At 34.6% G+C, this 26,240-nt stretch overlaps 2 protein-coding genes across 2 annotated transcripts; one reads left to right on the top strand and one right to left on the bottom strand.

Annotated features, from left to right (window-relative positions):
* Positions 1 to 399: 399 nt before the first annotated feature.
* vps11 (VPS11 core subunit of CORVET and HOPS complexes) lies at positions 400 to 9,370 on the bottom strand. The gene is made up of 16 exons (XM_073829633.1): positions 9,211 to 9,370; positions 8,785 to 8,933; positions 8,539 to 8,674; positions 7,141 to 7,304; positions 6,508 to 6,755; positions 6,222 to 6,423; positions 5,899 to 6,050; positions 5,627 to 5,813; positions 4,671 to 4,814; positions 4,396 to 4,593; positions 4,142 to 4,303; positions 2,699 to 2,832; positions 2,302 to 2,504; positions 1,513 to 1,684; positions 1,190 to 1,412; positions 400 to 1,108 (listed from the first exon to the last, which is right to left on the bottom strand). The coding sequence occupies exons 1-16, from the start codon at positions 9,350 to 9,352 to the stop codon at positions 941 to 943; spliced, it is 2,784 nt and encodes a 927-aa protein (XP_073685734.1). The 5' UTR covers positions 9,353 to 9,370; the 3' UTR covers positions 400 to 940.
* A 1,130-nt stretch (positions 9,371 to 10,500) lies between these two features.
* Positions 10,501 to 26,059, top strand: hyou1 (hypoxia up-regulated 1). Its single transcript, XM_073829367.1, has 24 exons — positions 10,501 to 10,761; positions 11,628 to 11,700; positions 12,836 to 12,929; positions 13,056 to 13,134; positions 13,949 to 14,103; positions 14,190 to 14,266; positions 14,352 to 14,533; positions 14,717 to 14,832; positions 15,218 to 15,404; positions 16,736 to 16,870; positions 16,958 to 17,040; positions 17,352 to 17,484; positions 17,594 to 17,781; positions 17,865 to 18,003; positions 18,125 to 18,182; positions 19,518 to 19,594; positions 19,693 to 19,851; positions 21,324 to 21,514; positions 21,636 to 21,723; positions 21,994 to 22,250; positions 22,777 to 22,861; positions 23,589 to 23,835; positions 23,944 to 24,039; positions 25,288 to 26,059. Exons 2-24 carry the CDS (start codon positions 11,634 to 11,636, stop codon positions 25,335 to 25,337), a joined length of 2,943 nt encoding a protein of 980 aa, XP_073685468.1. The 5' UTR covers positions 10,501 to 10,761; positions 11,628 to 11,633; the 3' UTR covers positions 25,338 to 26,059.
* The last annotated feature ends 181 nt before the right edge of the window (positions 26,060 to 26,240 follow it).

The following is a 26,240-nucleotide window of genomic DNA, read 5'->3' as shown; positions in this document are numbered from 1 at the left end:
TCTCATTGGTTTCAGAAACATACTAAAAAAGCCATAAACGATAATAGGGGAACTCTTCAGTTCAGTTAAAGTTTAACATTAACAACTTTAGCCTGTTTCAACACATTGAGCCATGGTTTTGTGGGTAAAACAGGTTCAAGTTGCAAAAAAGGTGATTTTAACCAAGTGTGCCTGGCCCGTCTGAGTTTTTGGCAGTCAGACACATACAGCAGTTCCAGTTGTCATGGATCGGCTCTTGAGAACAGGATGTGGTTCTTAGCACCTTTTCTTGCTGGTTCAGCTGTTAAGCTTTGCAAACTTTTCTAACTCACCAAATCATTTTAGCAAACTAGACACTAGTGAAGGTATACGTAAATTAAAGGTAGACTTTCTACATACTTTGGCCTCTGTGATGTAAAATACTGTGTATATTGTTAATTTTTATTAATTCATAAATTAAGATCTCAACAAACATCTGAGATGATACAACAAAATACAATGTAATTACAAGTCAATGATGTTTTACATTTATTAATGTCACTTTTACAGGCATTTGACATTGATTATTGTTGATTAGTTGTTTTAAATGGTTGCAATCCTAATTAAATATGATACATAAATTAGTAAGGGATGCAAAATGAAGTTGTGCGAGTTGTCTTTTATAGTGTGCCCATGGCAACTGAATTCAAAGCTTAAAAAGGTCACGGTCTTGAAGTGCAAGGTCTTAAATGTTATCATCACCCACGGCGGTTTTGATACTTTCCACTTTGTGCAGATCTGATCTGATCTTGCAGACTACACAGATGAAGACATTTTAAACAAGCCACCATCTTGCTCTCACTATGTGGGCTATAAATAAATCAACACCAAGAAGAGGAGTTGCACGGGTTAATTTGGATTTGTTCAAAGGCTGGGGTAGTGTAAAGACATCTGACCCTAGATTAGCACTTCAGTCCAGCTCTCAAACATTTCTCTTGGTGTTTATAAGCAGATCTCTGTTGAATTCAGCCTCCAGATTCCCAGCTCCACTCTTTCCTCCAGGAGGATCCGTTATCAGAGTGAGTTTGTTAAACACTCCACGGCCAAAATAGTCAGCGATGACTGAGAAGCCGTCGTTAGAGCATTTCAGCTATGAGAGAGAGAAATTCAGTTCAGTTAAAACCGGCAAATCTGATCAATTCAAAATGACATACAGGAGAAAAATCAGTACCTGTCTGTGGAAATGGTCGTGCAGATCTCGTTTCTGATCTTGCGCGCGCAACATGTCCATCACTTTTCTGTTCTCAGGGGTGCAGGTAGGGCACTCGGCCTCGCTTTCTGCAAAGCTCTCTAGGCAGTGCTGATGGAAAGAGTGGCCACACAGGAAGTGCACAGATGGCAGCTCTAGTGGGCTGTTGCACATGCTGCACTTGGTCTTTTGGAAGATCTTTGCACTGAAAGAGCAATGTATTTTTTGTAAACATACAATGGCATTGCTAGCATCCATTTTTTTTAAATGATGTTGACTAATGAATGAATCTTTGATTCTCTCACCAGGTTTTAAGTTCCTGTATCTCAGAACGAAGATGGGACGTCTCATCTCTATACTGTTTAATCTTCCTTTCATCTTCCTCAATCTGCTGGGTCTCCCGCTCTAGTTTATTTATCAGATAATCTTTTATGACTGATAGAGATGCTGTGGAATTATGAGCCAGCGTCTGCACCACTGCAACACAAACATTTATATGTCACCATGGATCACAAAACCAGTCATAAAGGTCTTTTTTTTTTATTAGCTTTCCATTGATGTATGATTTGTCAGGATAGGACAATATTTGGGCGAGACACAACTATTTAAAAATCTGGAATCGAAATGGGTGCAAAAAAATCTAAATATTGAGAAAATCACCTTTAAAGTTGTCCAAATTAAGTTTTTAGCAATGCATATTACTAATCAAAAATAAACTTTTGATATATTTACGGTAGGAAATTTACAAAATATCTTCATTGAACAAGATCTTTACTTTTGGCATAAAAGAAAAATCGATAATTTTGACTCATACAATGTATGGTTGGCTTTTGCTACAAATATACCTGTGCTACTTATGACTGCTTTTGTGGTCCAGGGTCACATATAAGGTCAAAATGATGTTGAACAGTATGGACAACACTACAATTCAGTGATCTAAAGTTCACTGAAAGGTGAAAAGTTGGTTAACAACATTCTACACACAACCGAGAAAGAAGGAAATGTGTTAAAAGATCACACAGTCATGTTTAGATGTGTGAAGCACACAAGGGATGTGCGACAAACAGTTGCTTTTTTTGTTTCCTTATACTCACCCAGAAGTGGAGGCATCAAGTTATTATCATCAATGTGCTGCAGGACTTCACTAATGTAGGCCTTGCAGTTTTCTTCTTTGCGTGCAAAGTATCCTAGAGCCTGTTCCCACAAACACACCTCACTGTCCCCGTAGCGTTTACAGGCCTCCACGACTTTCCCGTACTCCTCATTTTGCATGTGGTAATGCATAATCTGCTGGTACCTGCAGAAATAGGCCATTTTGTCAGTTATTTAATGCTGTTGATAGATGAAAGCTAAAAGTAATGCAAGTCTAGATGCAGTAATTGTGGTATGTTGTCACACAAAGCTGTAGCAGACTTGTAGAAGTGGTGTAGATAACTTATGTAGCACATTCTGAGTAAAGGGTGATTGAGAGTCATTAGAAATAGTGCTTACAGTTTGCCCTTTTCATACAGATACAGCACTCCTTCCTTGAAGTTGTGCATTTGGCAGAGCACCAGGGCCTTGTCAAATACGGTGTTGTCACTCCTCAGCAGGGACAGTGCTGCCTCCTGCAGGACTTTCTTCTTCTGTCAGACAGAAGACAGAAAGATTGATGAGTTTCCTGCAGTATATGCTTTTACAAGTAAGCAGTACTGAGCAACTGAAATTGACTCAAAAAAAATGTTAAAAACTGGTATTAAGATTATATTTCGCATGCATCTACATTTTGATAGCTATGGCCACATGAAGTCTGTATACATTTTTTCTAGGAATCCACTGATATTAAAATTCTGGACATATTTATTTAAATAAATAACATTCTTTATATATAAAATCAGTAAAATTTTGAAATATTTTTACTATTTAAAATTACCATTTTCTATTCTAATATATTTTAAAATGTAATTTATTTCTTTGATTTCAAAGCTGAATTTTTTGCATCATTACTCCAGCCACATGATCCTTCAGAGATCATTCTAATATTCTGATTTGCTGCTCTAAAAACATTTATTATTATTATGTTGAAAACAGCTGAGTTGAATTTTTTCAGGTTTCTTTAATGAATAGAAAGTTCAGAAGAACAGCATTTAACTGAAATAGAAATCTTTTGTAACACTATAAATGTCTTTATCATCACTTTTGATCAATTTAAAGCATTCCTGCTGACTAAAAGTATTCATTTCTATAATTTCTTTCCCAAATATATAAATAAATAAATTATACTAACTCCAAGCTTTTGAATGGTATAGTGTATAATGTTACAAAAGCTTTTTATAGAAGTAATAAATCCTTATTTTTTAAATCTTTCTATACGTCAAAGAATCCTGACAAAAATGTATTCAACTGTTTTAAATACTGATAATAATAGTAAATGTTTCTTGAACAGCAAATCAGCATATTAGAATGATTTCTGAAGGATCATGTGACACTGAAGACTGAAGTAATGATGCAAATAAATTTAGCTTTGATCACAGGAATAAATTACATTTTAAAATATATTCAAACAGAAAACTGTTATTTTAAATTTCAAAATGTTACTGTTTTTGCTGTTCTTTGGATCAAATAAATGCAGGATTAATGAGTAAAGACACTTTAAAAAACAATACAAATCTTACTGTTCAAAAACTTTTGACTGGCAGTGTAAAGTATGAAATTGATTTTCATTTTCAGATTTGGAAAACTGCTGAATTGTCTTAAATATGGTAAAATAAGTTTTTGGACCACACTTTTATTACTTGCCTAAAATCATAACCAAATTAGCAAAAATAACAAGTAAATAAACAAGTCAAATTCTTCAGAGCTCTCTTTCAGCTTTTGCAGGTGCATAATAACATAATATAAAATAATGAGACATATGTGTGGTATGTGTACAGATTACATAAAGCATGTTTTTACCCCTGGATCCTGCTCATGTGCCCAGTCCTGTAGTCTGAGCTCTAGCAGAGTGTCATAAACTCCTTCAGATGAAAACGGATCCACCACGATCATGTGTTCCAGGAACGCTCGCAGCTCTCGTGGGTTATTGGCAAAGACTGGGATGAACTCTTCTGAATTGGCCTGTAAAAAGGTAGGTAAATGTTGAAATGAAATCTCAAATCTTGAAAACGTCAGTTTATTAGAAGGTGCTGATACTAATCCAAATGAATCACCTTGTTTTCCACAGGCCTGTCCAGACTGTCTCGGTCGGTTGAGTCTTTGCTGGGGTGATAGTCAGTGCAGAGGCGTTTTAAGAGGATGGTCGCACTTTCAGGCACGTGATGCATTAGGATTTTACCGTAGCGCTTCATATTACTTTCTGCCTGATCAAATGGCAACCTTCCTATGTAGCGTAAAGCCTCCTGATAATTCTGGGTTTAAAAAAATGGCTTAAGTATTGGCTTACATAAAATCATTAAGAAGTATTATTTATGCATCATATATTCACCTTCAAATCCTCTAGCTGGATCTTTAGATACCATTCATGGTGCATGTGTCTCTCGGCCAGAAACACAGCATGACTGTGATAACCGGCTTGACGTAACACCTTGATGGCAATTTCAACATCGAAATGCACCTCACTTTCATTGCTCTACATTCAGGTAGAAAAAGCATTGTTAGTGGTCAAGGCGTCATTCAAAAAGCTTCCAAGATGTTCTTTCTTCAGTCGAAAGGAAATTTGAGGAAAAGGTTTTTGAAGAAACCTTTCCAGGATTTTTCACAATAGTGCACTTCAATGGGGACCAACAGATAGAAGGTCCAAAATGTAGTTTCAATGCAGATTCAAAGGGCTCTACAAGATCCCAGCAAAGGAATAAGGGTCTTATCTAGCCAAACGTATAGGTGCGTGACGTAGGTGGAAGTACCGACCCAGTGTTTACAAAGGTAACATGCAAAGAAAGTAAAATGCCCATTACAAAAAAATTGAAAAACAACTATGTCGAACAATTTTGAAGTTGGAGGAGAAAATAAGATGGAGTTTTTCACCCTACCCTACCTTTCTGAACTGGAGTACACAGATGAAGAACTAACCATGTGTGACCTTTGAAACCCAGAGCTAGATGCAAGACGAGCGTTTTTGGTTAAAATTTATATACATTCATTTGTTTTTTTTTTAGAAAATAACATTGTTTCTCTAGATAAGACCCTTATGCTGGGATCGTGTAGAGCCCTTTGAAGCTGCATTGAAACTGCAATTTGGACCTTCAACCCGCTGATCCCTATTGAAGTCCACTATATGGAGAAAAATGTAAAATGTTTCCCTCAAAAACCTTAATTTTCGATTGAAGAAAGAAAGACACATTGAACACTGTGGATGACATGGGGGTGAGTAACTTGTCAGGTAAATTAGTAAATTATTATTCTGGAAGTAAACTTTCAGGCCAAACTAATATTTCTACAGACCTTTATGAACTCTTCCAGCTTGGAGCTGTCCTTCAGTTTGGTGTAACAGTTGAGCAGTAGAGTAGTGTGGTCAGCGTTGGCCAGTGACTGCCTGTGGAGAGCCTGTAGGTATGCCGTCAAGTTATGTATCCTCTGTGCATCCAAAAATTTACGGATTACATATGAGGGCTCGAGCTTCCCAATGGTGCTGAGAGAGAAAGAAGATCAGGAGGTAACCACGACTTGCTTGATTTGAAATGAAATGTAACTAGAAATCCAAACTGTAAACTCACCGAATATACTGCTGAATAGCTCCATCATGATCCCCTTTGACATAGAGATGGTCTCCATACTGTCTGAATATCTCAGACAGACCATCGTTATCCAGATGTTGGCTTTTAGCCAAGTTAATGGCCATTACAAACAGGTTCTTCTTAAACAGCATCTAAAAATCAAAATCAAAAAGATCTCGGATTTCATAAAAAATATCTTAATTTGTCTTTAGAAGATAAACAAAGGTCTAATTGGTTCGGAACGACATGAGGGTGAGTATTTAATGAAAGAATTTTCATTTTTGGGTCAACTATCCCTTTAATGGTACTAACCCGGCACTAACCTCTAGCTTGGTCTGTGTGTCTTTTTCTTGCAGCATATACAATGTGTTGTCCCTTGTCACGACATAGAAAGACCCCCATTCTGCCAGAACATCAATGACATCGTCAAACACCGCACTGTAAGCGATAAACTTGTTGTCCAGGTCGTAAATGGTCAAGATGTGTTTTTCTGTAGGGGATGTCTGTCTGCTACCATAATCAGACCTGTACAAATGAAATGTCAAAAATGTAAAAACAAATTTGAAGCAAGAAAATCATAGATAATCCATGCAATACACTGAGTCTTACTTGTTGGGTGATTTGTTATTGTGTGTGAGTAGCAGCAGGTATCCTCTGTGCCAGTGAGTTAGAAGCTTGTGCCCATCGAAAGCAAAACAGGGTCCTCTCTCATCGGGCTGGTACAAGTACACACAGTCATCTCCAGCTACTATGAACTGTGAGTCCTGCGAGGGGTCTGTGAGCGCCGAGCAGCGGAGGGCGCAGCCGTGCGTGTCCAGTTCTATACGAGGGTACTCCTTCACTGATAATGTGTAACACTGTCAACATAAGAATAATCCTGCTTTTAGTTCAGTGTATTTTTATTCGGAATTATCCACCTTATTCTTCAAAGCGGTCATTCCGATTCGTTAGATGCTACAGGGAAATACAACGTGCAGTAAACGCTAAATCTGTTTGCACTACAAACCAGTGTGTTCATAATTAAGACAATACATTAAAATAATATGGTAAGACACACTAAGTTGAAATATCAAGCAGAAAAACAAGCTGCTTTGTACAACTAAAAATAGCTGGATGCAGATGAGACTGGAACCCAAACACATTACAATTACAAATGGCCGTGCCCACTCTTATGCGTAAAATAAGGTGGATATGGTTTTATTACAAAGACAGAAAATCAAATCCCATGTAAATAACATGTACCTGCACTTTTTCTAAAGTGGCGACAAACAGGTGTGTGACTTTGCCAGCCTGTCGGAAAGCCAGGCCTGTGATTGGACAGTTGCCTTCATGGAGGCTGAGAGTTTTACTGTGTCTGTCTCTGGTGATGTCACCCTTCGTCAGCACAACACTGCCATCTGTAAAACCTGAGAATTCAACACAGATATTACAGTCAACATAAAATCAAAACTCCTATTTTGATATGTGACACAATTTAAGGCCAACCTCAGTCCAATCAATTATTAATAGATAAACTTTCAACTAGAGCTGCAAAAAGGTGGAAAATTTCTGAAACCTTTCATGCCTTTGGAACTCAACTCCCAACATACTGTTTATCATATTTTTTCAGTCTAAAAGTCATTATATTAAAGAAAATGGGTTGAAAATGCCATTTAGTGTCAATATGTGAAATTATTAACATATTAGAAGTGATTTTAAGATGGATTTATTCTTTTTCAGTAATTCAAAATGAAATAAATGTAACTTGTCATTTATTTACTTTTATAAAAGCAAAGTGAATTTTTATTATTAGCTGTCCTCTGAAACTTACCTTTAGAGGCCTTCTTTAGATTACTCTTATGATTTTTCCCCTAAACCATATAAAAATACTAATACTCAAATCAAATAAATTCCTTAAAATAAAATCTTGATCTGAATAGTTACAGTATATAGCTAGGTTTAGAATAATATTGTAAGACATATGTGAGATTTCAAATTTTTGATTTTGACTTTCAGTTCCAGTTTTGCACTGTGCTCCAAATAATATCTAGCCCTTTTAAAGAGACATAGACTAAAGGTCCTTTACACATTGATTTATCAAAAATCGTCACGTACAGAACGTTGCAGTGGCCTGGATTTTTCAAAACACCTCTCAAAATAATTGCTACTTATGCGGAAAACACAAAAAAATGTGATGGACAAAAGTTTCATTGTGTGTGTGTGAAATGTGATAGACACAACGTGAGACTGCATTTATTTTTTTAATGCACAAAAATTTCAGACAAGAATTTCAGACTCATGGCAATTGTCAGAGTTATTTTAATATCTTTAAGATATTAATATTTTGAATTAGTTTTCATTTTTATATTTTGTTTTCACTTTCATTTTGGTTCATTTTTGTTTGTGTGTTTTTGACATTTTTATTAGTTTTTGTGTTTTTAAATAGGTTTATGTTGTTTATTTTTATTTTTAGTTATTTTAGTACATCCAGTTAAACCAAATTCAAATAATTTTGTGTTATATTTCCCCCTTTTGTTTCAGGTAATGTTACATTTTATTGTTTATTTTAATTAACAAAATTCATTTTTATTTTAAAATTATTATTTTTTATTTAACTAAACTCACCCTGATGTGATATAAAAAATAAAAAAGCACTCCTACCTATAGCCATGAAATTAAGGTTTTCATGTACACTGAGACAAGACACTTCAGTAGGTTTGTTTCCAGGTATGGCAGGGAATATCCGGGTACACAGAGGACTGCCGCTGTCCTTCTTATCAAGGTTCCACACCTTCACCTGATGGGCAAACAGATACACTCTAGAAATCAACTTGTATCTCTAAAGCACACATAGATCTGCACTTGCACTGACATGTAGTTTTATCAGACCCCTGTCGTTATTCTTACCAGAGGATTGATGCCTTGCTCATCCTGACCCACAGACACCAGGATGTTGTGTTGTTTCAGCTGGTACAGGTGTGTCACGCGTAGCTTATAAGCCTGAAAGCTGGATAGCTGCAGAGAGCGGGTCAAAAACCAGATCTGCCCATCCATATGTGCATTACACGAGTTAAAGAAAACGGGCAAATAGGGCATAACTGAAATCATCATATATAATCAGCCAGAAAGAACAGAATGTTGTATTTATGAAAAAACAAAACAAGAAAACGCATGCAATTATCCATTTTACAAAGCAGGCTTGTGCATCCTATTAATACATGCTACGATTGATGACTTATACAACTATGATTATGAAATATACTTAGTATTATTGTTTATCAGTGTCATCATTGCTAGCTAGCCCCAAGCATGACTTCAGCATTTTAAGGATATCTCCAAGCACAATGTGTCCTCGACCTGAATCACAGGCCGATATTCCCACCGGTAGTTGAAAATTTTTTCCATTTTCGCTCGGGTCTTTCACCGTTTCTTTATCGAAAAACACAAAACGTCTCCACTGTAAGAACGCTGCCATTTTCAAAGCAGTTCTTGTTTAGCAAAATCATGTGACTCGCATCACGGTCATGTGACTAGTGTCAGGATATTCTTTTCTGTTATTTCTCTGTATTCGCAATCGTGTATTTGGGTTAGACACAACACGTCACAAATTAACTTGATAAAATATGTGTATTATTTAATGTCATTTAGATGCTGTTTTAAACCAAAATACACACAAAATTGAAAATTTAAAGAAAAAACGTATATATGATTTAAATGTATACTTCTAAAAGTTATTGACATGGGTAAAAGACTTAACACAACAAAAAAGTTAACTATCGATGTCCGATATGTAAAAGAACTGTTCTTTTGATTCGGATCTTTTCAATGAATCTATAGAACCGGTTCACGAATTGGACTGAATGTGTCAGCAATGCACTGAATGAATGCAGTTATCTCGTCTCTTTCATCGTGAATCATAATGCGCCAAAAAGTCTTTTATAGACAAACAGAAATGTTACACATAAAACATAAACGTACACACACTACAGTCAAAAATTTTTGAACAGTAAAATTTTTAAAGAATTATTTTCTACTCAACAAGACTGCATTTATTTGATCCGAAATACAGCAAAAGCAGTAATATTGTGAAATATTTTTACTATTTAAAAATAGCTGCTTTCTATTTGAATACATTTTAAAATGTAAATTATTCCTGTGTTCAAAGCTAAAATTTCAGCTACAGTTTCATATGATCCATCAGAAATCATTCTAATATGCTGATTTGCTGTTCAAGACACATTATATATATATATTTTTATTTTAAACCTTAACTAAAAAACGTAATAGACAAAAAAATATGAATAATAGCATGTAATACATTGAAAGAATGACGTAAAAGATTCACTGAGTCTGTTCTTCAAAAAGAGCTGTTCAAACGAATCAATTCGCAGAAATGAGCCGAGCTCCCGTCGCTGCTATCAAAAACTACAACTTGTCGCATAGCCGTTATGTTCCCCTATTTTACGTGGACCAATCAGATCCGTGCTTACTTACACGACTGACCACTCGCGCGTACCGGTTAGCACGTGGACCAATCAGCGTTCTCCATTCAAGGAAAAAGAGGCGGGACTTAGGAGCATAGCGATCAGCGCTTCAGCGAGTTGTGTGGATCCAATGAGATCACGCCGCGTTCTGGGCCCAATGTGTTAGAACAAGCCGGTGATTGCAAGAGCAAAATCAAGCAAGCGAGGTGGTGTGGTCACAGAGCAGTGCTGGTTAATGCGATATTCCTGCCTTCTGTAAGACGTTAGATATAAGGGATAAACACAGAAAAGTTGTGGTTCTTAATTAGGGCAGGATAAGCGTTTCTAAATATTGTTGTTCAGGTGTCAAGAGGGATTTACCAGTCAACAAGAGCCAATATAAAACTTGATCTGGCTGAGGGTAAGTGCCATGCCATTACTTTCTTTGTTGGAAATGTTTGGGCTAGTCTGACTGGTTGCATATGTTCATTAATGTGTGTTGATGAGTCTAGTACAGTAGTACAGCTACCAGATCATCAGCTGCATTTTCTTATATGTGAGGCTTCAAAATAGAAAGAGTTATGTTTGCTCCATATCATCAAGAAGGGAAATGACAGTTTGACATGGCCATGATGCTCTTCCCATCAGGATCAGGCAACCTCATTCAAGCTTACGTCACGCAGGCTGTGCAACTAGAAGTTTCCACTTTGCATTTTTGAACCAGCATTCAAAATAGTGTGTAAAAAAAATGAAGCCAAATGATGTTTTTTTTAATAGATATTAACCATTGTTTCCTTGTATTCTGTTTACACCTTGGTTCTAGTGTCTCAATTGTGCAGGAAAGCTCTGTAAAGTGCTTCCTGGAGGCCCTCAATATTATTTTTATGTGACACATTTTAGGTTTTCTGTTGCAGAATGGTTAAATCAGGTGTGTTTGATTAAGACAACATCCAAAACATACTTTTGGGGGGCCTCCAGGAACAGGTTTGCGATCCACATGTTCTCAAGCTTTGTCTCAGGCTTGTGGGGGGGATCACATAAAATCAGCTGCACCTATCTACACCTGCTGCTGGCTGACTGTCTCCACCTACACATCCATATATGGCATTCGGACAGTTTTTTCTTATATCAGGGTTGTGATGTAGTACTGTCCAGTTTTAGTAATAGTGTTCGACATGGTGATTTGAGGGAACTCAGTATGCTTCCTGTTTTATGGTACAGATCTGTCACCTTTGTACTATTAGCCTACATGCTGTTGAACCAGTCTTTTCTGTATCTTTTCTGCAGGTCACAATGAGGGAAAAGCTGTCATTATGGGCTGTTTTTTGCCTAATAGCAGCATTTCTGCCTTCTCAAACAGGTTAGCAGTACATAAATTATTATTGTAGTCTGATCTTTGTTCTAAGTTTCCTTTAGTGATGTCTATAAGGATGATTTTACAATACCAGTCAAAAGTTTTTGTAAGATTTGTAATGTTTTTTTTTTTTTAAAGAAGTGTCTTCTGCTCACCAAGGCAAGCCTGCATTTATTTGATCTAAAGTACAGCAAAAACTGACATTTTGAAATATTTTTACTATTTAAGGTAACAGATTTCTTTTTTTATATATTTTAAAATGTTATTCCTGTGATTTCAAAGCTGTATTTTTAGCATAATTATTCCAGTCACGTGATCCTTCAGAAATAATTCTCATATTCTGATTTGCTGTTAAAAAAGATTTATTATTTATTATGTTAAAAACAGCTGAATATAATTTTTTTGTGGTTTCTTTGATGAATATAAAGTTCATAAGAACAGCATTTATCCGAAATAGAAGTCTTTTGTAACATTATGAATGTCTTTATCATCACTTTTGAAGAATTTTTTACAGCATCCTTGCTAAATAAGTTTAATAATAATTTGATAAATAAAAGTTTATTTTTTCTATAATTTCTTTCCAAACAATATATATAAATATATATACTGACTCCAAGGTTTTGAATGGTATAGTGTATAATGTTGCAAAAGCTTTTTATGTCGGATAAATGCTGATCTTTTTATTCATCAAAGAATCCTTTAAAATATATACTCAACAGTTTTAAATATTGATAATAATAATAATAATAATAATAAATGTTTTCTTGAACAGCAAATCAGCATATAAGAATGATTTCTGAAAGATAATGTGACACTGAAAACCGAAGTAATGATGCTGTAAAATGTAGCTTTATTTAGCTCACAGGAATACATTACATTTTAAAATATATTCAAATAGAAAGCAGTTATTTTATATAGTTAAAATATCTCATAATATTATGGCTTTTGCTGTATTTTGGATCAAATAAATGCAGGCTTGGTGAGCAGAAGAGACTTCATTTAAAAACAAACAATCTTACTGTTCAAAAACTTTTGACTGGTAGTGTAAATCTATCAAGATTGTAAACATGCATTCTTTTTACGTTGTGGTTTTGCTATCTAGAACACAATTTCAGCTCACATTGACATTTTTGTATTTCAGAATCAGTTGCTGTGATGTCTGTGGACTTGGGCAGTGAATGGATGAAAGTCGCTATAGTGAAACCCGGTGTGCCAATGGAGATTGCATTAAACAAGTATGTTTTGGAGCAAAGTGCACATTTTACACCTAAAATCCAATGTCAATTGATTTAGACTTGTAATTAAATTCTTTTCAGACAGCATATTACTCAGTTGTGACATTTAGCTGCTCTTTTGTGCAGGGAGTCCCGGCGAAAAACTCCAGTCGCTGTGTGCTTAAAGGAAAATGAGAGGCTTTTTGGAGACGGTGCTTTAGGAGTGGTAAGTCATTGTACACCACAATACCTTTTTTACTTGTAATTTGACATTTCCAAATAAAACATGAAATTTCAGTGAGAAAAAAATTATAGGGTTATATAATTTTATGAATCAGTAATTAAAAGGGGGCATTCTGTACCAGAATGGAGGCAGACCTGAATGTTTGGCTAAAAATTAAAAAAATTTTCACCACCATTCCTCCTTTTTGAAGCCAGCTGGGTTATTACTTTCTATAAAATGTATTACTTTTATATTAAAAATTACAAGGAGAAACATTCAAAAGTTTAAAGTTGGTGTTTTTTTAATGTTTATGGGAAAAAAAAGTCAGTCATTTTGTGTAATATTGTGAAATGTTATTACAATTGAAACTATAAAATATCTTAAGTGTCATGATCCTTTGGAAATCATTCTAATATGCTTATTTGGTGTGCACAAAACATTTCTCATTTTTATCAATGTTGAAAACCGTTGTGCTACTTAATATCTTGTGGAAACATTGATACATTTTTTCTTGATTCATTTAATAGAAAGTTCAAAATAACAATTATGAAATAGAAATCTGTAACATTATAAATGTCTTTACTGTCATTCTTGATTAATTTAATGCATCTTTCTTGAATATAAGTATTAATTACTTTACTCTAAGTATTAAAGACTTTTGAACAATAGTGGAGGTCATTCAAAATAAGCCCAGGTACATGGTCTATGTTAAAATTCTGTAGTATGAAAAACACCACTTCGCATTTTCTTTGTCTCCAACTCCTTGTTTTCAGCATTTTTGACAAGCTTTGACACTGACATACTTTAATCATGACAGGCTGTGAAGAACCCCAAGGCGGTTTACAGATTCCTCCAGAGCATTTTGGGAAAGAAAGCAGACAACCCACTGGTGGCACAGTATCAGAAACACTTCCCTGAACACCAGCTGCAGAGAGATGAAAAAAGAGGAACAGTGTATTTCAAATTCTCTGAGTAAGTGATGGAGCACTTGCAGGTGCGTTAGCTGGAGCCAATGTGTTTCATATTAACATGGAAAATGAATCTTTTATATCATCCAGAGAGTTGCAGTATACTCCAGAGGAACTTTTGGGCATGATATTGAACTACTCCCGTAGTCTGGCTCAAGACTTTGCAGGTTTGATTAGCTGGAGTGTTTTGAAGAGTTGTCTTGGTTTTTGCAGATCGGGCACCAATAATTTAGTTTGTTTTTCTTCTAACAGAGCAAATCATAAAAGATGCTGTGATCACAGTGCCAGCCTTTTTTAATCAGGCAGAACGCAGGGCAGTCTTGCAGGCTGCCCATATAGCAGGTCTAAAGGTTCTTCAGCTTATCAATGATAATACTGCTGTGGCTTTGAACTATGGAGTGTTTAGAAGGAAGGACATCAACTCTACTGCACAGGTAATTCTAAGAGAATTTAAGTGAAATTAGTTATTTATCTGGTCAACATTGTATCAGCCAGTGGTGTAGTTGGTGGGTGGGATCTGTCTGGCCAACCAATGGCATTTTGGTGATGCAGATATTAATTTTTAAGTGTGATTTGTGACAGATTGTTTGGTACTTACTTTTCTGTGTCTTTTGTAGAACATCATGTTTTATGATATGGGATCAGGCAGCACAACAGCCACCATTGTTACATATCAAACGGTGAAGACCAAGGAATCTGGCACTCAGCCACAGCTTCAGATCCGTGGAGTTGGGTTAGTCATGGTTGTCATGTTTTCGCCACAAGTTTTTGGCCTCCAGAGGGCATGTATGTGTGACCCTGGACCACAAAATCAGACAGGGAAAAAGTCATAATTTTTCAAAATTGAGATTAATACATAATCTGAAATCTGAATTAACAATCTTTCCATTGATGTATTGTAAGGATAGGGCAATATTTAGCAGAGATACAACTATTAGAAAATAAGTAATCTGAGTTTGCAAAAATATCAAAATATTGAGAAAATCTCCTTGTCCAAATGACTTCTCCGCAATGCATATTACTAATTAAAAATTACGTTTTTATATATTAACAGTAGGAGATTTATGTATACAATATCACTCTTTGCTGACTATGGCTGTTTTTCTTTTAATATTTAGGTTTGATAGAACACTCGGTGGCTTTGAGATTGAGCTGAGACTCAGAGATCATCTTGCCAAACTCTTTAACGAACAGAAGAAATCAAAGAAGGACGTGAGGGAGAATCTGCGCGCCATGGCCAAACTCCTTAAAGAGGCTCAGAGACTCAAGACTGTGCTGAGCGCCAATGCTGAACATACGGCACAGGTATCTCAAACTGAAATGACAATTTATCTCAGTTGGTCAAAATACAATTCAATCAGTTGGCTAAAATTATAGTCTGCATAAAATCAAAATTCATCTTTATTCAAAATGCATATTATTATCGATCTTATTGTGAGCCATTCATTCATGCATATTTTTCATTTTTTTGTGTAACCTCAATGTCATAAGTGTTCTGGTGAAACAACATAGTTCTCTGGTGATGTATACCAGACTTAACCTGCCACTCTCGTACAATCAACTGAAATTATGACACTTTTTTTCTTTATAACTCAGAATTGCGAGTTATAAAGTCAGAATTGTGTGACAAACTCGCAATTCTGAGAACATATCAGTCTTTTTTCCCTCAAATGTTACTGTATATCTCGCAATTGTCAAAAACAAATAGTGACAAAACAAGAATATAAACTCACAAAATTGCAAAATATGAAGTCAGAATTTAGATAAACTCACAATTCTGGGAAAAAAGTCTTTTTGCCCTCAAAACTGGACTTTATAACTCTGTTTCGAGTTACTGTATATCTCACAATTCTGAGAAAAAAAGGTTAAAATTGCATTAAAGTCAGTATTGTGAGCGAGATGCAAACTCACATTTGCAAGAAAAAAAAGTGAGTATATCACAGAATTCTGACTTTAAAGTTCTGATATCTCACGAATCTGAGAAAAAAGTAATTTATTGCACAATAACTTTTTTATTCAGTGGCGGAAAGAAAAGAAGAAAATCTGCAGCTGATTAATTCATTGTGACTTTAAATGTTTTAAATGGTCAGTTGACATTTCTAGGTCACTATTCAAATGTAAGCAAATTTGTGAACTTGTCAGATGTTCTTGCTTCCACTGAAGCACAATATGCTTTGTATCATTCTCAAATCATGCAATTGTGGAGTTCATGCAACTTGAATGTTGCTGTCATTAAAATGGAAAAGAAGGGGCAAACCAAATAAGACGCTTTCAATTTAATAAGATTTTAAAAAAGACCATTTCAATTTCTTATTCATTTTTCATATTGACTCTCACTCAGATTGTTTTTTAAGACAGTAGGACCACACTGTATCTGTTTGAAGTAAGGTTTAGCACATAATTATTTGCCCACATTGGATGGCCTTGTTTAAATGTGTGTTATCAAATGATGTCTATTTCCGTGACCGGGTGAGATTTGTTAGACCTTCTTTATATGTAAACACAAAAACAAAACCAGTACAACTCACTCAGTTACATTAAACCGATAGAAGTAGTCTGTGTTGTGGCGTATCATTTGGTGGTTTGCTTCATTCAAGTCTGGGTGGTTTAATGACCTCTTGACGTTCTCTCTTCAGATTGAAGGACTGATGGATGACATAGACTTTAAGGCAAAAGTGACTCGCTCTGAGTTTGAGGCCCTCTGCGAGGATCTCTTTGACAGAGTACCAGGACCTGTAAAAGAAGCTTTAGCTGCTTCTGAAATGAGAATGGTGAGGAGCTAAATATTAGGCCATTTAAACAGGTTTTCCTAAATGACTATAATTCAAAAATAATCTGAAATACCTGTCATCCAACAGGATGAGATTGAACAGGTTATTCTGGTTGGAGGATCCACCAGGGTGCCCAAAGTGCAGGATGTGCTTCTTAAAGCTGTGGGAAAGTATGTTTTTGCATTTTTATTTTTAATTTCCTGTTTAACCTGTAGTAGGTACTTTTGATTTTCTGTCAGTGGAAAAAGATTATTTTAGTAACTGAGTGGTGTAGTTACAACATCAGCCAGCAGGGGCAGACTGGGATAAGATAACCAGCCAAACTTGGCCCCTTGTTATGGACCACTTTTTTTTTTTTTTGAACAAAATCAGAATCATTCAACAAACAACTAATGCTATTCCAACATCTGTTGCAATTAGAATTGATTAACAAGTGAAGAGATAATTCAGCTTGGTTTCATTGATGTTCTTTTGTCTCCAGAGAGGAACTGAGCAAGAACATCAATGCAGATGAAGCTGCAGCGATGGGTGCCGTCTATCAGGCCGCTGCGCTCAGCAAAGCCTTTAAAGTCAAACCTTTCTTGGTCAGAGATGCAGCTGTGTTTCCCATACAGGTGCGAGGGTGAAGACAACGACCTTATGCTCCTCCTTAGATTTCTTCTAGATTTAATTGTCATACCACGGTGCTTAAGAAGTTTTCAGATGTTTTCTTTCACTCCTTAGGTTGAGTTCAGTCGTGAGACAGAGGAAGAGGATGGCTTGAAGTCCATGAAGCACAACAAGCGCATCCTGTTTCAGAGAATGGCCCCTTATCCACAGAGGAAAGTTATCACTTTTAATCGTTACACAGATGACTTTGTCTTCTACATCAATTATGGAGACCTCAGCTTCCTCAGTGAACAGGATCTAAAGTAAGTGACCAAGTTTTATTCATTTACACTTTTATCAGAAGATACTCAAGTTAACATCAATTCAATTATTTTCTCTTTTTCAGAGTGTTTGGATCTCAGAATCTGACGACGGTGAAACTGTCTGGAGTGGGCAGCAGCTTCAAGAAACATTCAGATGCTGAATCTAAGGGCATCAAGGCCCATTTCAACATGGATGAAAGTGGAGTGCTACTTCTAGACCGGGTTAGTACTAGATTTTAGTTTATAATGATTAATGACATTAGTACATTTTCCAACTATTTTATTATTAAGTTTTACTATGCCAGTAAATGCTTAATTCTTACCTGAATTATTGACTTTTTAGGTGGAGTCAGTATTTGAGACCATTGTGGAGGAGAAAGAGGAGGAGTCCACACTTACAAGTGAGTTTTATTATTTATTTTTTTCAAAGAATGTATATAATGTTTTACATAATTTATATTGTTGTTGGATATACACTGTCATTCAAACGTTTAATTTTTTTTTTTATTATTATTGAGTCTCTTGTGCCCATCAAGGCTGTATAATTGGATACAGAAAAAAAGTTTAATATTGTGAAATATTGCAATTTCTAATTTTGGTTTCCTATTATAATACTTTAAAATATAGTTTATTTCTGTGACGCAGTGCTGAATTTTCATTAGCCATTACTCCAGTCCTTAGCATATTAGAATGATTTCTGAAGGATCATGTAACACTGATTTGTGATTAATATTTATTTTGGAATCTGTGATACTTTTTGGTTCTTTGATGAATAAAACGTTAAAATTTTAGTCTTTTCTAACAATATAAGTCTTTATCATCACTTTTTGTCCATTTAACACATCCTTGCTGAATAAAAGTATTGAAGTGTTAAAAAAAAGATTACTTTTTAATGTTTAAAGAATTCTCTGCTGACTGCTAAGCCTGCATTTATAATATTTATTTGAAATGATAAACTAATACTTTTATTTAGCAACTGTTTTAATTTGATTAATGATGATGTTGATGGTAAAGACATTTATAATGTAACAAATTATTTCTATTTCAGATCAATGCTGTTCTTCTGAACTTTCTATTTATCAAAGAAACCTGAAAATATTTTACTTGGCTGTATTCAACATAATAGTAAATGTTTTTGAGCAGCAAATCAGGATATTAGAATGATTTCTGAAGCATCATGTGACTGGAGTAACAATGCTAAAAATTCAGTTTTGAAATCACAAGAATAAATTAAATTTTTAAATAGAAAACATGTATTTTAAATTAAATTTAGCTGATGCAGGCTTGGTAAGCCGATGAGAACGGACTTCTTTAAATATCTTACTGTTCAAAAACTTTTGATTGGTAGTGTATATTGTAACAATTTCTATTTTGAACGCTGTTCTTTCAAACTTTTTATTTATCAAAGAATCCTGAAAAACGTATCACAGGTTCCAAAAAATATTAAGCAGTACAACTGTTTCCAACATTGATCATAAATAAGCATATTAAAATGATTTCTGAAGGATCATTTCACACTGAAGACTGGAATTATGATGCTGAAAATTCAGCTTCGATCAAGGAATAAATTAAATTTGAAAATATTTACACAAGTTATTTTCGTTGAAAAAATATTTCACAATATTACTGTATTTTTCTGGATTTAATAATAATTTTCTGGTCTTAATAATATAAAAGATGTGTGTGCCTGCTTCACTCTTTCAAATGTTTATTTTTATTTTATTTCTTTTCTACAGAACTTGGAAACACCATTTCCAGTCTGTTTGGGGGTGGCAGCTCTGAGCCAGCTGCGAATGTGACTGAACCGGTTACGGTAAATCTGCTTAATGATTCTTAATGACTCTGACACACATTTAAATGTCATTTTATCAAACTTAATCTTGACTTTTTTTTTTTTTTTTTTTTTTTAAGGATGAAGAAGAAGTGACTACAGAGGCTGGGAAAGACCAGGACCAGTCAGAGAAACAGGAAGAGTCTGCCCAGGAGAAACCTGAGACGGAGGAGAAAAAAAATGGAGAGCCTCAGGCGGAGGAGCAGAAAGACAACAAAGAAGATAAAGCGGAAACCCAGGTGAGATGATTCACAGTTAATCACATTTCTGAAGAGGTGCAGAATGATTATGGAACCTCTAGGCTTTCATGAGACTCAAGTTCACTAGTTCCGCCCTGTTATTCTCAGGAGAATCTTTTGACTTCCTCTCATGTTTTATTATAGAGCGTGCAATGCCAAACACCTGACTAGAGTTTCTTTTTTTTTTACCTCGAATATTAATGACAAGATTCCCATGATCCTGGAAAACCTGAAAATATCAAGGAATTTTAAAAGCCTAGTTTACAGGCCTGTAAAAGTCATGACAATTTCTATAGAAAGTAATTTTAAGATACACTAGCAGTTAAAAGAAGCCTGCATTTATTTGATCCAAAATGCAGCAAAAACAGTGATATTGTGAAATATTTTTGAATATATTTTAAAATGTAATTTATTCCTGTGATCAAAGTTAATTTTTTTCAACATCATTACTCCAGTCTTCAGTGTCACATGATCCTTCAGAAATCATTCTAATATGCTGATTTACTGTTCAATAAACATTTAATAATAATAATATTATTATTATTAATATTTAAAACAGTTGAGTACCTTTTTTCTGTGTTCTTTGGTGAGTAGAAAGATCCTAAAATCAGCATTTATCTGAAATAAAAAGCTTTTGTAACATTTATACCATTCAAAAGCTTGGAGTCAGTGTATATGTGTTTTTTCTAGCTTTCTTTTTTTGGGAAATTAATTAATACTTTTTGTTTAGCAAGGTTTTTTTTAATTGATCAAAAGTGATGACAAAGACATTTATAATGTTACAAAAGATTACTGTTTCAGATAAATGCTGTTCTTCTGGACGTTCTATTCATCAAAGAAACCTGAAAAAATTAAACTAATAATAATAATAATAATAATAATAATAATAAATGTTTTTGAGCAGCAAATCAGAATATAAGAATGATTTCTGAAGGATCATGTGATTGGAGTAGTGATGGTAAAAATTCCGCTTTGAAATCAAAGGAATAAATTAAATTTTAAAATATATTCCAATAGAAAGCAGTTATTTTAAATAATAAAAATATGTCGAAATTGTATTGTTTTTGCTGTACTTTGGATCACATTAATGCAGGTTTGGTGAGCAGAAGAGACTGGTAGTGTATATGTATTTAATTAAAATTATTTTTCTACAAATTGTTTTACGGGTTTACAGGTGCTTAATCATTTATTCATTTATTTATTTAATGGTTTAAAAAATCTATATATACAGTCAATTATGGACTTTTGTTAGACAGAAAGTGTGGTAAAATTGTCACTACACACAAAAACATGAACATTTGAGTGACTTCCATCACTTACGTCAGCAAGGGTCAGACAATAATTCTTAAATTTCAATTTAAAACGTGTATTATATTGCAGTTTCATATAAAGTTACCAGCCACTGGCGAGTTACTCCATTTGATTTAGTTTTGGAATAAGTCTAGAACTGAACTCTCACCTCCATCACACAGGGAGAGGCAGAAGCCGAGAAAACTGAAAAGCCTGAAGAGAAATCGGATGGTGAGAAAGCAGAAGAGAAAGAAGAGGAAAAGAAACCCAAACCACTGAAAAAGAGCAAACTCTCTGAAGACATCACGGTGGAGCTTGAGGTGAACGATGTTCTGGATCCCAGCACGGAGGACATAGAAGTGTCCAAAAAGAGGTAAGTGTCTTGTGTCTCTTGCTTCTCAGAATTAATTAATGTGGAGAATGAATTAACTGGAAAGCAGGACAGACACTCGGTAGTAACTAAAGAATTACTATGTGTTCCTCCCTCATATTAGGCTGCAGGACCTCACTGACCGTGATCTGGAGAAGCAGGAGAGAGAAAAGACCCTGAACAGCCTGGAGGCTTTTATCTTTGAGACGCAGGTATAATAAAGCTCTCTGCAGCCCTTCTCAGTGTTTGAGCAGTGACTCATAGCTCCAGTGGCGTGGCAATGACGGAACTGTCTTTGTCCTGGCCTAAATAGCTTTATTTGCAGAGCTTTAGGTGAAATCTATAGTGGGCTTAAGGCTGTATTATGATGGAGGATTTTGGACGACAGCTATTATCACCTCAAAATAGATTTTTATTCTTTTTAGGTCAATTATTCTTTTGAATTTGACAAGTCTAGTTCATTTTTCCCACTTTCTGTCTAGGATAAGCTGTATCAGGATGAGTATCTGGCTGTCGTGACTGAGGAGGAGAAGGAACAGATCACAGGCAAGCTGAGCGAGGCTTCTAGCTGGATGGATGAGGAGGGGTATGCCGCCGGCACTAAGGAGCTGAAGGAAAAGCTGTCTGAACTGAAAAAGCTTTGTAAAGCCATGTTCTTCAGAGTGGAGGAGAGGAAGAAATGGCCCGACAGACTGGCAGCTCTTGACAGTATGCTTAACCACTCCACCATCTTTCTCAAGTGAGAGCTGCATTAGTTACTTAAATCCATTTTTCTTTCTTTCTTAAAAATAAATGCATGTCTAAAAAAAATAATAAATATATAATTTATTCATAAAATAAATAATTTTATGTAGATTTAATTTATAAATTTAATTTAATTACATATTTTTAATCTATTTTCATTCAAAATACATATTAATCAAATTATTTATTACATTTATTTCATATATTTTATGTATTTTATTACATGTATTACTTTTTAATTCATTTATTTTTAAATATATTTAACTTATTCAACATATAAACTTATAAAACTTCTTTTATAAAAATATGTAAATGATAATAAAATGTTAATATTTATTTAATTTATTTTAATAATTCTTTTGCCTTTATTTAAATTTATATTAATAAAATAATTGTGTATACATTAAGCCTATTTTTAATTTTGAAATTAATTTATTTTTGTCTTGGTACTTGAGTTCAGTACGTGACACGTCCAAATAAATGAAAACTGCATTTGAACTTGCATGGGATATTGTTCACAGGAGTGCTAGATTGATTCCTGAGAGTGACCAGATCTTCACGGAGGTTGAACTGAAGACGCTAGAGAAGGTCATCAATGAGACAATGGTATGTAATCCTCTTCAGCCTATTTCTGCCTAATAGAAATGGTCGCAATTTTGAGAAATAAAATTCTTTTTCTCAAAATTGCATGATATAAACTTGAAATTGCGAGTTATAAAGTCAGAATTGTGAGACAGAAATAGTTGCAATTCTGAGAAATAGTTGCAATTTTGAGAAATAAAATTATTTTTCTCAAATTTGCATGATATAAATTTGAAAGTGCGAGTTATAAAGTCATAATTGCAAAACAGTAATAGCAATTCTGAGAATTACTTTTTTTTTTTTTTTTTTTTTTTTTTTGTCCTCAGAATTGCATATAAACTCCCATTTTTACTTTTTTGCGAGTTATAAAGTCAGAATTGTGAGACATGTATCACATGTCTGAGAAATAACATTTTTTCTTAGAACTTTTTTTTTCCTCAGAATTGCTTGATATAAACTTACAATTGAAAATTGTGACTTTTTCTCAGAATTGCTTTTCTCGCAATTCTGACTTTATAACAGGCAATTACAAATTAAGTCAGAATTGAGATATAAATTTGCAATTCTGTTTATATCACACAATTCTGAGAAAGAAAAAAAAAGTCAGAATTGTGAGTCTCAATAACCTTTTTTTATTTTTTTTTCTTCACTGGCAGAAACAGGCTTCCATACTTTCATCCTTCCTTGGGAATTACACACAATAAACACTTTTGATTCACTCTGCCTGTTTTGCTTTTTTGTTTTATTTCAGACGTGGAAGAATGAGACTGTTGCTGAACAGGACAAATTGTCCCCAACAGAGAAACCCATTCTCCTCTCAAAGGACCTTGAAGCTAAGCTTTCCCTCTTGGACAGGGAGGTCAACTACCTGCTAAACAAAGCAAAGTTTGCCAAACCAAAGCCTAAAGATAAGGCTAAAGACAAGAACACCACCTCCTCAGAGAACAGCAAAGCCAACAGCACAGAAGATGCAGAGAAGGTCATTCCTCCCAAGGATGGTGAGACATAGATTTGTATTATAGACATAGATTATAGTGTTTCTAGCTATTAAAGTTACTTTTCCAGTTTAATGTGGAGTAAATCTGGTATATGAATTGTGCTTTTAGCTGAAGAGGTGAAGCCAGCAGAGGAGCCTCCAACTGCTGAGGAAAAAGAAGAAGAAACCATACTTGAACTAAATCCAGCAGAAAATACGGATACAGGTAATTCACAATCCACTATTCATGCTAACATCAGTCTGGATACAAAATCATTTCAATCAAAATGGTCTAAAGTTTACATACACCTTGCCGAATCTTCAATATGTTAATTATTTGACCAAAATAAGAGAGATCATACAAAATGCATGTTGTTTAGTACTTACCTGAATAAGGTATTTCACATAAAAGACGTTTACATATAGTCCACAAGAGAAAATAATAGTTGAATTTATAAAAAACGACCCGGTTCAAAAGTTTACATACCCTTGATTCCTAATACTGTTACCTTAATGATTCACAGCTGTGGTGATTTTTGTGATAGTTGTTCATGAGTCCCTTGTTTGTCCTGAACAGTTAAACTGGCCACTGTTCTTCAGAAAAATCCTTCAGGGCCCACAGATTTTTGTTTTCCAGCATTTTTGTGTTTGAGTCAACAATGACTCTGATTTTGAGATCCATCTTTTCACACTGATGACAACTGAGGGACTCAAATGCAATTATTACAAAAGGTTCAAATGCTCACTGATGCTTCAGAAGGAGCTGGGGGGTGAAAACTTTTTAAATTTAAAGATCAATGTAAAATAAAAAATAATTTGTCTTCTGGGAAACGTAAGTAGCTTCTGAAGGCCAGTACTAAATGGAAAAAAATATATATAGGCAAAATAAGAAAAATGTACACATCTTTATTCTGTTCAAAAGTTTACACCCCTGGCTCTTAATGCATCAATGTTTCTTTCTGAAGCATCAGTGAGCGTTTGAACCTTTTTTAATAGTTGTATATGAGTCCCTCAGTTGTCCTCGGTGTGAAAAGATGGATTTCAAAATCATACAGTCATTGCTGGAAAGGGTTCAAATACACAAAAATGCTGAAAAACCAAAGAATTTGTGGGATCTGAGAGATTTTTCTGAAGAACAGCAGGCAGTTTACCTGTTCAGAGCGAACAAGGGACTCATGAACAACTATCACTAAAAAAAAGAAAACGGCTATGGATCATTCAGGTAACAACACTATTAAGAATCAAGTGTATGTAAACTTTTGAACGGGGTCATCAACCAATCAACTATTTTCTCCTGTGGACTATATGTAAACATCTTTTTATGTGAAGTATCTTTTCAGTTCGGTACTGAATAAAAAAAAAAATGCATTTTGGTTAAAAAAAGAACATTTTGCAGATTATGCTAGGTGTACGTAAACTTTTGACCTCAACTGCATAATAGCTTTATATAAATTCATGTTTTTTTTTATTGCAGAATCAACAGAGGACGGTAAATCAGAAAACCATATAGGGGATGAGTTATAACATCTGGAATTCCTAAAGGTTTATTTGTTATATTTATTGACTCAGTTAAGTGGTTCAAATTTCTTTTTTTTTGTCCGGCCCCCCTCAGCAAATTTAAAACAGCTTGACTGATGGTGTATATTTCAATAGTTGTAGTTCAGTGACCCTGAACCAAAAGAAAATACCAATCCCAACTCAAAGCTTTGTGCTCCATCCATTTGTTTAATTTTGCTTCTTAATCCATGAATTATTGATCTTCTCCCTCTCAGCAACATGACCCCTGTCTTTATGAGTCACAAGGAAATCAAAAATGCCATGCTTGACCATATAACTGCAGATCATTTTGAAATGGTCATTTATGTCATATCTTCTGACTCAAGACACCTTTGCTTTGCATCCGGAAATGTGAAGCTCCTACTGAATTGTCAAAAATCATCATTTTTTTTTTTGCTGGTTCACCTTTTACCATTCCCAAAACAGCCGTTTGTTCCTGTTAGCATCTTCTATGCCAAACATCTGTATTTATGGACTTCAGTATGATTAGTATGCGGCACTGACACCAAGGGAATTTCACTTGACTGAAAAAGTGGAATTTTTTTTGGTTCTTGTTTTTTTGGTTAGCTTTCACATCTTCACTGGTTTTGTCTTTTACATGTTTTCATGTGCAAGTCTTTGTGGAAAGAAAAATGTGGAAAAGGGAGAAGATTGTTTCTAAACTGTTAATAAAGTCTCTTTTTTTACAACTTTTGTATTGTGTAATATCTTTTATTCTGGTTAGCATTGTAAATTAAGATTTACGAATTTATTTTTAAATCTACATAATTCTGTGAAAAGCACAAATCTAAGTACATGAAGTTTAGTGTTTACAAACATAAATTAATATTTCTTAGTTTTGCGTTAATCATTCATAAAATTAGCAAAATA

Source organism: Garra rufa, chromosome 23, assembly GCF_049309525.1.
Source record: "Garra rufa chromosome 23, GarRuf1.0, whole genome shotgun sequence".
Classification (NCBI taxonomy): Eukaryota; Metazoa; Chordata; class Actinopteri; order Cypriniformes; family Cyprinidae; genus Garra; species Garra rufa.
The sequence above is the reverse complement of the archived record's forward strand: the minus strand, read 5'-3'. Positions and strand labels throughout refer to the sequence as shown.